Source organism: Cyprinodon variegatus, unplaced genomic scaffold (genome assembly GCF_000732505.1).
Source record: "Cyprinodon variegatus isolate N-32 unplaced genomic scaffold, C_variegatus-1.0 Scaffold211, whole genome shotgun sequence".
Taxonomy (NCBI): domain Eukaryota; kingdom Metazoa; phylum Chordata; class Actinopteri; order Cyprinodontiformes; family Cyprinodontidae; genus Cyprinodon; species Cyprinodon variegatus.
Window position 1 is genome coordinate 145,284 of NW_015150664.1, and position 18,133 is coordinate 163,416.

An 18,133-nucleotide genomic window follows, 5' to 3' on the forward strand; every position below is an offset into this window, starting at 1 on the left:
AAGAGGAGGACACCACCACGGCCCTACAGAGGGAATTCGATTCTGACACTGACAACGACGAGTTCTTTGGTTTTGAAAAAGACAGTGAAGGAGAGAAGCAGAGAGTGGAAAATGGCAGCTCGTTTTTTTCAAACTGTTAATAAAAGGGATGCGTTCCTAAACAACCATCTCTTTCCTGACAACCCCCTTTGTGCATATTCTCTTACATATCATAATTAAACAATAAAACAACTGCGGCTTTTAGTCAGGTGTGGCTTAAGTATGAACAAAACAGGATTTTGCCCTAATTTTAGCTTGTACGGCTATTAATCAGGCGCACCTTGTAGTCCAGAAAATACGGTAGTTTTCTGCTACACCAACAATTTTGAATGTAGCCATCCTACACCTTTTTGAGGTTGAGTTTTGGACGTTTTAAAACAAACACCCCAAGGGGATGGGTTAAAAGCAGAGGGTTCATTTGGTTTCACTTTACGTTTGACAGTGCAATGACAATAAAAATGCGAGAATATAAAATAAACAGAATCATTTGAGATCCTTCTTTGCAGTTAAACATTCTCCATAAAAGCTAAAACTACAACAGATTTTAATATTGCTATGGTATCATATAAGATTAAATTCAAAAAGAGCTTTTTTTTGTAGAATAATACATTTGTGCTCCTCTCCAGTAGTGAATTGAAGGGTCTTTATTACTATCCCTGCTACATTAAATAATTTCCACCATTTCATCATAACATCCACCTCATTTACAAACTTGTTATCAGCATCTATTATCATTTTGGTTCAAATGTGAGGACAAAATGGATCCTCTTGGGATTTTGGGTTAAGCTTTACAAACCAGCTAAACACTAACCTGTATCTAAACTCAACATGTTTGATTATTTTGTGACATATCTACCTGACAATGACAGGTTTAATTCTTGCAAAGTGGAGATAAGCATTTAGAGATGAGACCTCAGGCTTCTAATCAGCAGCATGGAAGAATGTCATTGTTGGCTACAGACTACTGCCTACGACTGCCAAAGCATCTCCTCCTGCATGCCTTGGCCAAGTTAAATATGTTCATGCCGAGTGCAGTGTTTTCTGTTTTAATGGTGGTAATTAGTCAAACTAATTCAGAATGTCTGAGCAACTGTGTTCATTCTGAGATGATCAAACAGATATTCTAAAACACGATGTATTTATTTTTTGGGTCTTTTAAATCTTTATAATCACGGTAAAACAATATTGACTACATGAGATACAATTTTTGCTTACCCCTTTCTATGTGCTGCTCATTCTTTATCTTTGACAACAAAACAAGAACACATTCTATTCCAAAATCACAACTTTCTACAATCTACCATCCATGTATTGTTTTTTTCTTTTATTAACATCCAATTTATCAAATTTTTTTTTATCCATCAATAGAAAAAAAGATGAAACCAAAATCAATTAATGTGGGCATGTAATTGCAAGCCCAGGCCTTGTCCTGCTGGTGTCAAGTGCATCAGATCTAGGAAATAAGGGATCATATAAATATTTGATGCAGTGAGAGGCCTGATCTCACAAGGCCTGATTGTCACAAATATTCTTCCAGTATAGCAGCTTAAAAAGCAATTGCAGCCTCTAATTCATCTAGTTTTTTTATTTAATGTTTTGCTGCTCAGCGTTCTTTCCCTGTTAATATTATGCTTGCTATTCAGAATAGTGAAAATACACAAATTTAAGGTCTATTTAGGGACTTGTATATCAGATGTACATGTTTCAACAGATGCTGAAAAGTCTTTCAGAACTTTATTAAGTAGTTTCTCAGTACAGTGGATGAGGGGTGCAACATGGAGGAAACACAAAACCTGCTGCAAACACATAAATGATGCCAACACATTAAAACAGAATAGATGTGTTCCAGACCATTAGGGGTAGACAGCCAGCAACTGATATGAAACCAAACCAAACACATTACTAATTAATTAATGTCTATGGACCAAATCCTTAGCAAAATAAGAGGAATCTCTGCCCAGAGACCCTTTGGGGGAAAAAGAAAGGTATGTTTCCTCTTAAATCTTTTAACGCATCCCGTTTGTGTCTTCATTAAGGCTCTGATTCCATATGAGTTGGTGATCATCTCCCTCTAGTGTTTTGCATCACTTTTATTATCAAAGCTAGTTTGCAGCTTTTCTTAGCCTGCAGATGTTTTTGCTAATTACTGCATTTTTCCATTGAACATGCTTAGTGTGTTTCAATCATTTGTGTTTGCAGAAGGTGTTGTATTTGCAGTGTGTTTATACTTTGCTGCTCTATATTTTCTAAGATTGCAGCATTTGTCTTTAGCAGCATTTTAGCTCTGCATTTGTTTTTTTAGGAGTGTCATTTCATTGTTTGCTAGTCTCATGTTTCTTTTTTGCAGTGCGTTTCATATTTGTTTCATAATGTATTTGCAGAATGTTTGCAGCTCAGGACTGATGTATCACAGGGCTATGCACTCAGACAAATATACTTCTTGCTTGCTACTTTCAATATCAGTTTGCAGTATAGTATTAAACTTTATTGGAATGCAAATTAAGTAAAACATAATGTTGTAGTTATAAAGTTGACATATTAGTTCTTACAACCTTTCATTGCCCTCAGTACTATTAACTTGAATTTTGAAACAAATCTTACCTGGCCCCAGAAAAGTTTCAAATTTTGTCTTTAACTGTGCAGTAATAATATAATAAGGACTGTTCCATCTAAATGAGAGGGAAATTTGATATAATTAAATATGCTAAGTTTTGATGATAATAGGACCAAGGTTTATCACATTTATGTGATGTGGGTCATACAGTTTTCTTTCATAAAAAAATACAATTTGAAAACTCTTTTCCCAAGACACAGAACATCATGACTAAATCCAAAACCATCCTAAAAAAAAGTATAGTAGAATAGTCATATTTTACCTTAACAGTCTTTTTGCACTCAAAGAACAAGTGTTTTAAGGAAACAAAGGAAATCATAATTTTTCCAACCACTAAAACGTTTTTACAGAATCTGGGCTTCACTCTCCACATTTGCCCTTTTTGCATATAATACTGTCTTTACAGATATATACCTTTCTTAAGTGCAGGTAAAATGACTCAAATGGGACAAATTTTGAATTATTCAAATTAAAATATCCTCAGATTTTCTTTCATAAGTTATTCTCAACCCAAGCATTTAAGCAGGTAAGCGTCTAAACAAATTAGTTTTCTCAAGGAAACAATTTTCTGGTTTCTTGATTATGTAAATATCTCTAAGATGCAATAAAATATTTTAGTTAAACAAGCAAAAATAAAGGTTTTGATCTTCAAAAATTATCCAGCATAGAAATTGTGAAAAATTACCCAACAGTTAAGATGAATTTTACACAATCCTTAGAGAGACCTGAACAACAAAGGATCAGCACTTGCCATTTTCTAACCATTATGAGCTCAATCGACAGTTTTATCATAGTGAACTACAGTTAACATAACCACTTCCCTAAACTCTTTGCATAGGCTGCACATTTTAAAATGAACAGGATGCTGTAAAGATTAATATCAAGCCACGGTGGTGAAACATGGTGCCACATGTTCACTGCATTAAACATAAAGTGAACTAAACACTAAATATTTATTCATCAACACATCTTTCACTTTAAGTCTTTTCATATTTAGTACATTTCTCTGAGTGTATAAATACTCTCTTAAGCTCTTCAACAGCATTCTAATCTTTTGACGACTGGGTCATCTTGACGTAGATGTTCTATCATAAAACCGCTGCTGTGTTTAATATCCTTGTCCTTTTGATGACCCAGTTCAATCCAACCATTGGATAAGAAGGCCTCTAGTTTGACTGTAAAATACTTTTGTTCACACCAGTTCCAGGTCAACTGAAACCAACGTCATCACCCTTCTCTATTAGCGTTATCAATTTTCATGATATGCTAATGTGCTGTTCTTCAAAGGTAGCATTTTTTTCAGACGTCTTGTAGTCCATGCTGATTCAACTTTGCAAACCTGTGTCATGCTGCATGATCTGATGTTGAGATACATTTTATGAGATACATTATATTTTTTGACATCTGTATAGTCATTACTTTTGCCTTAAAGGTAAAGTGGAGGATGTTATTTTTCCGGGTGGATCACCAAAATAAGTGGTCCTCCTAATTGTCAATCATTCTAGTGATATGTTTACGTAAGGCCGTCCTACCTGCTTGTCCACATTTTCACTTACTAGTGGTGAGTGTGACATGGTGGAAAATTGCGAATCTTATTTTGGAAAGTAAGCTTGTTTGAGCGATGCAAACAGCAACTTTAAAAAAGAGCGTGCACAAGGAGAAATGGGCTTTTGCATGCTTTCAAATGCATTTAATAGACGTTTTTTTTTCTTAAGTGGAGAGGGCAGGTCTTTTTAAAAATTCACGAAAATCGTCCGCTATACCTTTAAAGCAAGGTTTATAAAACCCGGCCTGGGTTCTGCACATGAAGTTTGCACGGTGCAAAAGCATGACTCTTACATGAATTGGTTCCTCTATGTTCTTAGACTTAAGGGTGTGCATACATGGTTATTTGACATTGTGTGTCACTGTGACAGACTGGCAAACTTGTGGAGATACTGAGCGGCTAACCTAATGAAGCATGGTGGTAGCACCGCGACCTCTGACCCATGCAGGGAAATGCATTCAGACACTGGATGGATGGAAAGAGCAGTTTTGTCTGAATTACCCTTTCAAAAAAACAGCTTTTACATCAGGAAAAAGTTGATGTAAGCAGTTTTGGAAAGCCCCTTTAAACCCTTTAGATGCAGTATTTTTTTTTTTACTTTACGTTTCTTGTCTCTCAAGAATTTTAATTAGCAGGAAAGACTTTGGATGCTAAATTTTTTAACCAAGTAATGAGAATGTAGAGGCTGTTTTGTGGTTTTCCTTCATTTGGGTCAGGTGTACGTCATTTTACAACCTCTTATTGCCAAGGAGGTTTTAATGAAATAGGGTACAGTTACTTACAGTAGGATCATTATTGTAACGGGAATATCTGATGGTTTTCAGTTTGTTTTTCTTTCTCTTTCATGTTATACACACAGGTTTAATGGACATACAAACTATACTTTTAACTTTCTTGAATCCAACATCCCACCAAATGTGTGCGCATGTTTGCAGAATGGCATAAAAAAAACATTTTTCTATTGTAATTACCGGTATATAAGAAAATTATTTTCAGATTAAGAGAAATGCTAATTCCAACAGTTTGCAGAATTAACAGGTTTAAAAATGTTACAAGCAAGCAGCATAATGACTTCACATGATGTAAACAAGTGTCATGTTTGTACTTTGTGTCCTGAATGTAGTTAAATGCTGACCAACAGCCAGGGGATCTGAGACAGCTAACCGTGGGGGGCAGAGGCATGCAGGTTTCATGTTTATCTGGTGACAGATGGTTTTATTTTACAAGTTAAGAAATGTTACCAACTGTGCTAGAGTTAGTCTCTAATAAAGGCCTTAATTAAAAAAGTGTTTGCTGGTTGTTAATAAATTTGGCATCTGATGATGTGGTTTAAAACTTTTAAGCTGCAGCTTTCTTTCTACTTTCCCTTTTCCACACAGAGTTCAAGCAATTTGGTGACCATTTAAATTTATTTCCAAACACACCCAGTGGAACTTTATTAACTGTAATTGCTTTCTGCAGCTGTGCATTAGATTGGCAAAGTAATTTTTATTAACAGGTTTATATCAAATGTTTCGGCTGAATGGGTTTGAGTTAAGCATTAAGTGGATTAATGAAAGGAGCAAATGGTCTGTGTTCAACTCACTGTCATCACCAATGTGAATGTCAGAGTGCATCACAGAAATATTCCTCTATTTTTAAAGTCGTGCAAGTTTGGCAATAGTTAGAATTAACTCTATAAAAAGTCTGACAATGGAGCTCAGGAGGAAGCTCAATAAAGAAATGATTTGCCAAAGAAAGCTACAAAAAAGCAGATTATTCTCAATTAAAATGTTTGCATAATATAGAACACAGCCAAACCTTAGCAAGCTATATTATACAACAGTTTATGTATAACAGTAAATTATTTTACATGAACAAATTCTTATTTTGATCATGAATTACATGTTCAACAGTATATTTGCATTTTTATTGCTTACAGTTACCAAAAAAACAACCACTTCCAAGATGTCATGCCTATTGTGATGTTATTTCATATTCCATCTGTGTGTAGTGTTATAAGGGTAATTTGGTCCACTCAAAAGAGTGTCGGTACCCCCCGACCTCAAAGCAGACACATAAAGTACCACCATCACTTCTTCCTCGTCAGACATTTTTATTTACTCTTAACTTGAGAAGTTTTGTGAGATCTTCTGATGGCGTCTTTAGTCTTTCATCTCTGTCCTGACAATGCTCCATACATTTTATATGGGACGTTTTGTAGCCATCAGAATAATTATGTGTGGCCCCTGGACCGCAGTTCATGAATGGCACAACTTTGGTCCAGTCTATGTATGCAAACAAAAATGTTTCTTTTATTGGTTCAAGTATGTTATGAACTTTCCTTTCATTTTCTTGAATAAAAAAACGGTAATATTCATTGGCTATTTTCTTTTGTGTCAATGACTGTCTGCTAGAAAATCAACAAAGTAGCCATCTTGCTCCTCATTGTTATGCCAAAACATTTTGATAGAAAACTAAAATCCCAAATACTGGTCTCCTCTGACAAAAAAAATCTGTAATAACTCAGCAATTGTTCATTGTGTTTTAAAATGATCAGGAATACTTTTAAAACATGCTGACTTTACTAAAAGCATATGGCATGATCTTGTTCTTTTCTGATGTAAACTAGACACAAGCTGCCTGTTCTGCAGTCATGAGGAATAAGAAAAACAAGGGAAAGGTTAGCCATGAACGGAGAGCCTTGTGTTGACTGTGGCGAGCAGTACTCGTTCTTTTCCCTAACACAGCTTTGTCTCAGCAACACAGAAACCCGAGGTCAGATACAAACAACCTTTCTGTTGACACAGGAACTTTCTCTTTGCTACATGACCTGCCTCGGCCTCCTGAACACCTTAGGCCTAGAACCAGACCTCCTTTTTATATTTCAAGAACAATAAGTCAATTCAGATGACACTGTTCCCAACATCAATGAAATCATGATTCCCAATGGCTACCTTTTAATAAGAAAATCAGGCTGCTTTTGAGCAAAATAAATCCAATGACACAAATTTCATAACCTGGTTTAAAAAAAGAAAAAGAAAAAATCAAACAAGGAGATTGATATAATGCTTTCCAAACATGCCCACAATCCATGTTTGTTTCTGTTCTCATTTTAAAATACACAACAGAGATTTTAGCTAATAAAAAAGCTTAAGTAGTGCAAAAATGCAAGGCTGAATTAAAAGGATTCAGGTTCTTTATTTATTTTTTTTCCACAAAGAGAAAAAAAAAAGCATCCCCACATCATGATGCTGTCTACACCATGTTTTATGAAGCAGATGATGGATTCACAAGGGTGTGCCATAAACCTCCACACATAGGTTTTTGGTAGCCAGTATGCATAGGTTTGGTCTCCTCCTCAGTTTCTCCTACAAATGTACTGTTGTGTACAGATGTACAGATGTAGTTTTCTTTCAATAAATGTTCTGAGAGGTAGATTTGTAACGAGCTAAATAATTCCTGTCCACAAAATCCTCCACCAGAGCTGCTCTTTACCCTAACTGATGAGAAACAGCTGAGGCATTTGGTAAAGTATTTAGACTGAGATTAAATCCCACAGGTGGACATTATTTACTAACATATCTTCTAAAGTCAGTTGATTGCACTCAATTCTGTTTATAGGCATCAGAGATAAAGAGGTGAATACAAAGAAAAAGCAGATTTTTCCAATCTCTCACTTCAATGCTTTGTGTTTTTATGACTTTTAAAATCTATATGAAAGTTATTTAAGATTATGTTTATAATGTCAACTTTCACTCATGTCTTAGGAAGCAATCAAAAGGAGATTATCCTTATAATTTATGTCTTCAGACTTTTAAAAATAAAAAAAGTCTGACAGACATCAGTGGCAACAAATTGATCTACTGTTTTTTTAGGCCTGACTGCTTATTTTATCCTTGCTAATTATACACTGCTTTAGTTTATTAAGGTTTTTGAGCCTGGCATCTAAGGCAAATTTTATTATTCCATCGAAGCCTCCTGCTTAAAATAAAGTCCTTTCAATCCAAAGCTACCCCCCAGCTTCCCATCAATAGCAATACCTGGGTGTATGTGCCAAGGTGAAGCGGCGCTGCAGAGCGATGCTGCGGTTCACAAGGAGCCTGCGAAACAGCAGCGGAGAGTGTCGAGGAGAATCGCAAGGGGACATCCTGGGAGATCCGCAGGGCGAGCCGGACGGTGACTGCTGTTGCAGCTTAATGGGCTGAGCACTAGTGAGTGGGAAGCAAGCCGCCTCCCCGGAGCTTTCCATCAGGGCTTCACTCATGCTGCTGTGTGGCTTCAACAGAACTTTGCTCTCAAACTGATCACTCACGCTGCACTTAGTCCTCACAGGTCATCCAAGTCATCCATCTCAGATCAGCAGAGGCATGAAGAATGACTCACAACCCTCTCTTATTGTAATGCACTTCATACTCTGAGCCACTTGTGTTGGTCCCTAAATGCTGCCAGCTTCAGAATCTTCATCACCTTTCTCCACAGGCCGCTCTGCAATCCACTGTTGATGGACACAGACATGAGTGCAGGGGTGAGCCCTCCCCTTGGCAGTAAGCGGTGTGTTTACACAGCACCGAGCTCTGCCTAAATATGGCAAGGCCTGAATTAAAGTGTTGTTAGCCCATGCCACAGGGGAGCTAGCTGCATCTAGAACTTCCTTTACATCAGAGAGATTCTGAAACAAACACCAGTTAAAGTCGGTTTCCTCCAACAAAGCTGCAGTACACAAACAGTCACCAGCGACAGCGGCTCCCTGCTTGTGTGGACGAATGCCTGAACCCCACAGCGCTGGGAGGCCACAGACGAGACTCTGCTCTCCACAGAGGCCCCACTCTGTCTAAAAATGGAGCAAGCTTGAGATAAAAGATAATGGGAATCCTGGAAATGTCATTTTAACTTTTGCTGTCATCTTAACTAGAGTATACACAGCCTCCCCAGTTTTCCTGTGTTAAAAACAGCATCTCACCTCTGACCCACAGAAACTAAGAAACCCAAATGTTAAGATGATCAGCAGGGCACACATTCTTTAATCTGCTCCATCATGTAATTAGCTGTTTAAAGTGTCTGCTAATATGTACAACTGACAAAAGCAAATACAGGATAGATAGAGTGACCAGAACACATCTGTTTCAGGTTCTTAAATACTCCATCTTGAAACTGTAATTTGCTGGATCTCAAAGAACAGCTTCAAATCTGATGGAAATCTCTCACCCCTTCGACCGCCCTTTGTACCAGAGAAAGTTAAAGTCGGTCATCAGATTAATGAAAACTGCGTCGAACAGGAGCAGTTTCACTTTTGCTTCAGTTATATAATAAAATAAAAACATGGTTAAAAATAGAAGTTTTTCTGTTTTATGTTTCATTAACCTTGTTTTAAGGTCTGTAACACAGAGGATTTGGAGCTAAATGTCAATATTTCAGAGTTCCATTTATTGTTAAAATGAAACTAGACCTGTACCTCCTGTCAGATTTGTAAATCTAATCAATAATTTAGCAAGTATATAGTATGTATTACATTTTTTATTTAGGATTGTTTATTCTATTTTGATTGTGAAAAGTATAGGAACATGTGATAAAACACGATATAAAATATCAATGAGTGTGGCACTAGAATAACTATAAAATCCACAGTAAATATAATAATAATAAATAGATACATGAGAGGTAATTAAAATTGCATAAAGGAAAACTAAATCAAAAATAATAATAAAACAGAAAAAAAAAAATTTCTAAATTTGTAGGTTGTGCAAAATAAACCATTTAATTTCAATGGTTGTTACAAACAAAAACTAAATTAATTGGCCACAGCTGAGTAACTCTTTGTAAATCTGCAGACTAAATGAAGGCTAAAGTTTATTAATGTGAAACTATATAGAGGATGAATAGATATGTATATCTGATCATTGTGCTGCCAGTGGAGCCCAGTAGATGGCTCTCATGGACAAACACAATCTCCCAATACAGTTTTATGTAAACACTAAAAAATAAAAAATGTTGTTTTATACTCTCATGTTTCGTTTTCAAAACATATATCAAAGAAAAATATTTTTAAAGCTTAGAATACTTCATGATCAGTTTTTCTTTATAGGTTTCAGAAAAATTAACTATGTTGAAAGAAATACTTAGCAACAATAAAAACAATGTTTCAGTCCCTGTAGATCCCTGCAGGATTATTTTATTAATTTATTAAGATATTCTGTGTTTTCCATCTTTACATGATTAATATTCCTCATCCATTCTTTATCATTCTAAGATTAAAGGCAAAGTTGAAATTGAATGTGTTTCCTTACATTCTAGTTCATGTGGGTGATCCTACGACAGTAAAGATCCAGCACATACAGTAGTTCTTCAAACGAGGTGTGGGCTTGACCCGGAATTTCCTCATAAAGAAATGTGTCTGGAAAACTTGGAAGCGAGGCCCATCCAATCCACTAGACTACTTACAATGCAGAGGAGCATCAGCTTCACTTCCAGCTCCACCAACAGCAGCTATGCATCCCATGTCTTACATTGAGATCTCATTTCCATCATGATCCAAATATGATGGCTAAAGATGAGAGTCAATTGCTTCACGTTTAAACTTGTGGCCTGTTGAAATCAACAGAACTGCATCATAAAAATCTAAAATCAGAGACCCTACTGTCCATGACCACACATTACTGTCCTTGAACCCCGAAAAACAGCATCAGGATCTAGAAAAGACTCCATTTAGTTAGTTTCAGTAATGCAGACAGCTCTAGTCGTTTAGAAATACATAGCTCATTTTGTGAATGATAAAAGGCTTGTACTCATATAGAGCCTTTTCTAGTCAGGGGAGACCAAGGCACTTTAAACTCCATTCAGTCATTAAGACACACATTCACACACAGACAGAAGCAAAGCTCTGTACACAGGTGTTATTTGGCCCTCTGACCAACATCAGTAGTTGATGGGGGGCGATGCCTTGCCCAATAACAACAACTGAGATGGAGCAACCAGGTTAAACCCGAGGTTCAACCAGGAACTCTCCAGTTGCAGGACAAACTGGATTCCATTCCACTGTCGCCCCAAAATTATAGGTTTTCATATTGCTAAATTAAATTGAAGTTCACATAGTACTATGTGACAATGAACCCAGTCACTTCACTATACTGTAGGCTAACAGAGCCCAAGAAAACATCTAAATAAAAATCTACCTTAGAGATGTTTCTCTCTAATTAATTAGGTTCTCATTTGGAGAAAATCCGAATTATTATTATTTTTTTAAGACTTGGTCAAGATGAAAGTGTAACTTTGGTGCGTTGCAGTAGTTTAGGTCCTGGTTCTAGCCAAGCAGCCCTCATGGGCGGCTGTTTTGAACCTTTGACCCACATCATTTGAAAACAAAGTACAATCAGTACACCTGTGACTAAAAGACTGAAACGTTTGCTGCTGTGACTGAGGAGAGGAGAGACTGGATGGTGAAATCCATGTATTTTCTTAGTGTGACTAATGCAGGGATGAGTGAAACAGTTTATCAGACTGAGTCACAAACCCTTCCTTCCTCCTCCAACCTGGTCAGAAACATCCACCAACATACAAACAGAAACATGAACACTGTTCTGCTTATTTGCTGGTTTGAATGCACCAAGCAGTCTGGGATATACTGTACTTCATTAAGGACTTTTTATTAAAGAGGGCTGTTGATGATAAACCAAACAGGTGAATCATTTCTGTCATGGAAACACATCCTCTTTATGTGTCAGTAGCGCCTCAGTCAAGGCTACAGTTTTACTGAAAGGATGCATCTTTTTAAAGATGTTATCCCTCTTCAGCAAATTACTCTTCAGGGACTATGAGGTGAGCACTAAAGAAAATAGCAAATACAATACCAATCAGAAGTTTACATACGACTATTCATTAACATACGTATCATAGTCCGTGGTGCTTTAGACAGAGGAGGGAAAAGCTGACTACTTCTTAAATAATAAGTCTCCAAAGTTATAATTTAACATGAACAAGTAAGCAAGTCAAGTCCAAGTCCTATGAGTAAACTATTTGAAAATGACTCGAGGAAACAAAATACAAGATTTTAATAATTAATTATAAAAATTATTGTTCTAATAGAACAAATCAAAGACGCTTGAATCCAAGTGAGTCAAGTTTGACTCAAGTCCTCACGTCAAAGTTTATTCTTCTATCTTTAATAAGATATTTGAAGCAGATTTTATTCTTTATGCAGACCTCCTGTAAAAAACATTTATAATATAAAAATGAAGCTCTATTAATGCTTTAAGTGGTTGTTTTTCCAAGCCAGAAATGACTTTTAAAGTAAGTTACAGCATCTTCATTAGAGTACAGGTCCAGACCATTTCGGAAACTTGAAGTCTGCTTCATTAACTCCTAAACCTGTTTTGGTGTTTGTCTAATATCCATTTTTTTTAAATCAGAAAACTTAATTCTTTGACCACAGAATCATCATCATTTGATGACGCTGCTGCATATGCACTGCATGCAGGAGGGGGGTGTGCTCAATCTCAAATCAATAGTTAGTTTAACTCCGACAGCAAGACTGAGAATATTTACCAAGAATTAGAAAGTCCTCATTGGCTCAAAAAGGTGCAAACTTGATGAGGAACATTTATCCAAGGAATAGTGAATGTTCATTTAGATGGGCTGCTGTTCTTATTTGAACCTGTATGAAATCAGGAAATACTTTAATTAAGTTACAGGTTTGCTTAGGTTGTTTGCTGCAAACGTCAAATAAGGGCTGTGTAAATAAATCCATAAATGAAAGCCCCAAACTGAATCTAACAATCATGTTGCGGATGATTGTACCTAATCCTCTAAGCAACACTGTTTTAATAAAGGGCAGAAGAAAATTTACTGGATATTCTAGATGTTTTTATCTCAGATTTTTAAGCTAATGACAGACAAAAGCAGAAATAGAGACCATCATTACTTCAGATGTAAAAGCATTGCTAGATAAAAGCTAAATAAACAAACCCACAAATAATCACCCAAAACAATATTTTATCCACTATAATTATCCTCTTCAACCATGAGGGAAAAAAATATATGTGACCTTTAATTTGATCATAGAGGGATGTCCCTGTGGGCCCTCAGTCAGTGTTCATTGACTCAAAATGGGGTGTTGACCCCCACTTAAGGAGCCATCAACTCTTATTATTAAATAAATGAAAATGTAAGATTTCATTAGCAAATACTAATAATAATAAAGACACACAGGTAACAGATCTGGATGTGGATACAACCTACACTAACCCAGCCACACTTAAATAGCTGATAGAAATAAAAAAAACACTGAGGAAAACATGAACAACTGAGAAAACAGGCGAATTCCAGTTGAAGATGCTAACAGGAAGAAAATTAATAACAAATCATTTAAAGCAACGTTCCTAACAGAGGAAAGTCACACGCATTATTTTTTAAAGTGGAGACGCCGGGTCTTATACAGAAATCCTCCACAATACCTTCAATTATAGGGGGGTAAAACTGAAATACTGTTAACTTTGACACAACTTTAAATATTTGAATAAGCAATTTAAGGAAAGAACATTATTAAAGATGAGCAGAACTTCACAGGAACAGCAAAAAATGAAACAGGAAATTCTTCAAAAAGACAAAGCCATGGATATCCAGAAAACACCTACGATTAATTTCACTGCTCTATGGCTACCATATTTATCTATGTCTCGTGTTATAGGTGAAAACATTAGGAACGAGACCTGAAGGCTTATGGACCAGTGTTTAATATTCACATATTAATGTTTACTTTGCCCTTAAGTTATTTATATAAATAAGTCAGTTCATAAGGCTAGATAATTAATTTGAAACTATTTATATATTATTAAAAATGACTGCAAGTTGTTTAGACAAACAGTTCATGCTTTATATAAGATCCGGTTCCAGCCATGCACTTCCGGTTTTGCTAGGAAAACAAATATTTACCTGCAAGGCAGTATGAAAATGTTTTTATATGATATCCACTCAAGTATGCCGTAAGCTGCATTATATGACAATTTATACTGATGAGTTTGGACATTATTGCTGATTTTTTCTGTAATTTTATTCTATTGAGCTTGAGGCACTTAATTTCTGTATATGTGTTAAAAGTTACATTTCTTTTTCTTTTGATAAAGACAATTAAAAAGGCTGCAGATTAAACTCCAGGGTCCTAATTTGTGGTTTAACTCTGTCACCAACATCTTGGTTGAATACTCTATCATGTTTTTAAGACATGTTTACACATCAGCACACTCTACAGTGCAATTCTTAAAGCAGAATAATAAATAACAGAGTTGAGGAAGTCTAGTCCTGCAGTGCTGCTGCTTCCCAAGTGATCTTTCTCCCACTCTGCAGAACATATCACGCACATGCCGATCGGGGATGTTGCTTTCAGCTGCACTCACTGCATTTCACACAGTGGACATGCCTGCCTCTGTGCTGATACTGACAGGATCTGTCAGCTTCTCTCGAACCTCGCCACGTTCAGCTAACCCCCCTCAGGTTTCGAGGTCAGAGACCCTCTTTTCACCTCCTGATATGAGGAAAACATGTTCAGGTGGACAGTGATTCACTCATCAATCCATGAAATGTTAAGCAGTGTGGTCCTCGGAGCTTAGAAACTAAACTTTATTGTAACTACTTTATATTGGCTGATAAAAATGTATTTATTCTTTTACACATGAGCTGTCTGACTAAAATAGTTAAATCAAAGGGAAGTAATCCAAAATGTTCACACTTTTAGAGAAAGACATCAATTTAACTTACTATTTTTCAAAGGTATTGATAAGTTTCTAAAACTTGGAGCTCCCCTCCATCTTATCTTCAAATTAGAATTAGAGGATTTTTTATCATAAAGCATTTTTGACTAGTATTTTAATAAATATAACAATGTTAAACCATTGACATTTTAATGGCTTATGCTTTTGCAATCACAAAAACCAAAATATATGCAATCTAGTTCAAACCATTAGCTTTTTATGTGAGACTGAAGTATAAGTTGGGACAGAGGACTAAGCTTCAGGTAATTTTAACATCTGACGCAGGTTAAAATATCATAAATAAGCTTTGTGTTAGGTGTGGGTGCAGTGCTCTGTTCTTTCCTAGAGGGGGTGTGGGTCCATCTAAATGATCACCTCTGAGTTTGTCTCTCTGGAGTTTGTCTGAGCTCCACTCTGCTGTCACATTACATTCACTGTGAATGTAGGCTGCTTTGTTTCTGATGACAGATCATCAAGGTGACTGACTGAAGTGTTGGAGCAGGAGCTCGATGAAGTGAAAGGGAAGACGCCTGAAAAACTGATGCTTCACTCCATCAAGGAGAAAATTGCAAAATGCAATTTGTGGCAAAGAACGATATGATTTTGTCATCCTAAGGCTTCTTTCTCCAGAGATTTATTTTTCAACCCAACTATCAACTGCAGCCTTTAGACAGCTAAGATATATCTGCAGCATTATATATTAATGTTAGCTGCAGGTCAGATTTTCATCAATGGTGACATTTAAAAAGAAAAACGAAGCACATTCATTAGTGAGCATGTCTCTAAAAGGCAGGGATGCTGAAGAGAGCCCTTGAAAGTTAGAAAATTGATTATAAAAAACATTCAGCAGCTACAGCAACAAACCTCATCTAAGTAACCAGGATAAAGAATAATTACAAAAAAGGATCAGCTGCTACCACCATGCTCTGTAAATGCCAAATGAGCTTGGTGCCATGAGACAGCAACAAATGTAACCAAACTTCTTAAAAGTAGCTACTGTAAACTGTGTGATCCTAAATCAAGAAATAAAAAGACCTTAAACATTGTTTGCAACCTTTCCTATAATAACTGCAGCAGGACCAAAGCTAGCTCTGTTTTACATAACAGAGAAAGATCTTCCCATGGAGAGTTCTATCCTTTCTCCTGCATTGGGTTTAAAGTTACCTGCATACAATTATTAAACAGGGGGTAAAAAAAGAATGGGTAAGATTGGAGTCTTTAGATGTGTGCAGAGACATACCCCAAAAGATTTATGTATTTTACTGTACTGGAGTGATGTTTTTGGTGACATCACTGGACTAGACCTGGGGTCTTTGGCCCAGCATATCAAACTAATCACTAACCTAGGGGTAAAAATGGATGTAGATCTGAAGTTTGACAGCCGGATCAGGGCAGATGGCCAAACATAAAGCCAATTGTTTCAAGGCAACAGTTTGGAATGGTAATCCATGCCTTTGTTACCCCTCGGCTGGATTATTGCAATGCCCTCTATGTGGGGGTTAGTGCCTCCTCCATCTCCCATCTCCAGATGGTTTAAAAATGCTGCAGCACGCCTTCTAACTGGCATCACTCCAGTGGCTGACCATACATTTTAGAATTCATTTCAAAATTCTTTTATTTGCTATTAAATCCCTGAATGGGCTTATCCCATCATACCGCTCTGAGCTTTTACATCCTAATAGGCCTACTCGCTGTCTCAGGTCAGCTGCTCCTGAGAGAGTCTAAACCTAAGTGGAAGCTCAGAGGGAACCGCGTTTTCACTGCTACAGCTTCAAAGCCCTTGAATGACCTGCCTCACCGCATCAGACAGGCCTCTTCTCTGACTGTTGTTAAATCTCTTGTCAAAACCCACCTCTCCGCTTTGGCTTTTAACCCCTAGCAAGACATTTAATCTTTTTTTATCTTTTTTTTTTTTTTTACCATTTATTCCTTTTATCTTTCAGTGAATGTTATTTTTTACCCATGTTTTATTTGTTTAATTTTTTTTTATCCGTACTGTTTTGTTTGTTTGTTTTTTTTTTGTACAGCACCTTGATCAGGTGTGGTTGTTTTTAAGTAAATAATAAATAAAATCCAATCCAAATAAAATTGGATTTGATTTACTGTAGAAAAAGCTGCTTCAAGTGTTTAAGTATTTATTAATACAGACGTATCTATAAAAAAAACAACACAAAATAAATCTTTTATTTATTCTTATATATAAATTGGCATTCTAAGAATGAGTTCAAAGAGAAGCCGCTTATTCAAATATCAGCAGGCATAATAGGAAAGTCACAGAGCAGAACTAATATGAAAAAGGAAAAATAATAATGGTGTCCTGGAGAAATGTATTTAGCCATTAACCATTTACTTCTTTTTTCTTTTAAAATAAGAAACAATAGGAGGCAAATTTCCTTATTCACAGGAAGTTTTAGGTTTTTGCTGGAATATAAACAAGCTGTTCATGGTGTTGAATAAGCAAACAAACATTTTCATTCTGAGGATTCTGCATACGCAGATTCCCCAAATTAAACCATCTGTCGCCTCTTAACTGGAGCCTACAAACGCATGTCTAAACTAGAAGAGACAAACGCCAGCCTCTTAGATGCCTCTAAGTGATAAATATCCAAACATGTACAGCTTTCTATACATCGTCTCTAAAAAATAAATAAATAAATAAAGGTCTATTAAAATCTTTCCGTAATATAAATCCAAATGTTAAAACCACTCAGTTCAGCCATTATAACAATGACTTTTTAAGCACCAAGTGGTTCTAAGATGATCTAAAGAACATCTGGAAAGCTGTCTCTAAATCAGACCAGTAACAGAATCCAAACCTGCATTGATTTTAATTCAAACTATAAAAAGAAATCACATTAAATTGAGTTATGGATGATGCCTTAAAATTAACAGTTGTTAATGTTAAATGTTTAAGCACTTTTTTCCTTATTGTTAGTTGAAGACCACTGCCTTTTAAAAAAGCTAATGGGAGAATGAACAAATCCTAATATTAATTTACCAAGTCAGCCGAGACATTACTATTCCTTAGCAGTATTCTACCTGGGGGATTATAACATCCAGCTCATTTTGGGAAATTCTTGCCTATTTTGCATATATATATATATATATATATATATATAACATACATACACACATATATATATACATACACTCACACATGTATATATACATGTAAATACACAATATATATACGTATATTGTATATACATATAT

At 36.1% G+C, this 18,133-nt stretch overlaps 1 protein-coding gene across 3 annotated transcripts in view; it reads right to left on the reverse strand.

The window, feature by feature from the left end:
* The window catches only part of pde4c (phosphodiesterase 4C), a 105,149-nt gene that overhangs the window by 61,172 nt on the left and 25,844 nt on the right, over positions 1–18,133 (reverse strand). Inside the window, exon 1 of one of the 3 annotated variants that reach the window (XM_015380323.1) lies at positions 8,222–8,607. The exons of the other annotated variants lie outside the window; for them this stretch is intronic. Within the exon in view, the coding sequence (XP_015235809.1) occupies positions 8,222–8,445 (224 nt within the window). The 5' untranslated portion in view covers positions 8,446–8,607. Of the gene's footprint in view, positions 1–8,221; positions 8,608–18,133 lie in introns of those variants that run through there. 3 annotated transcript variants of the gene reach the window in all.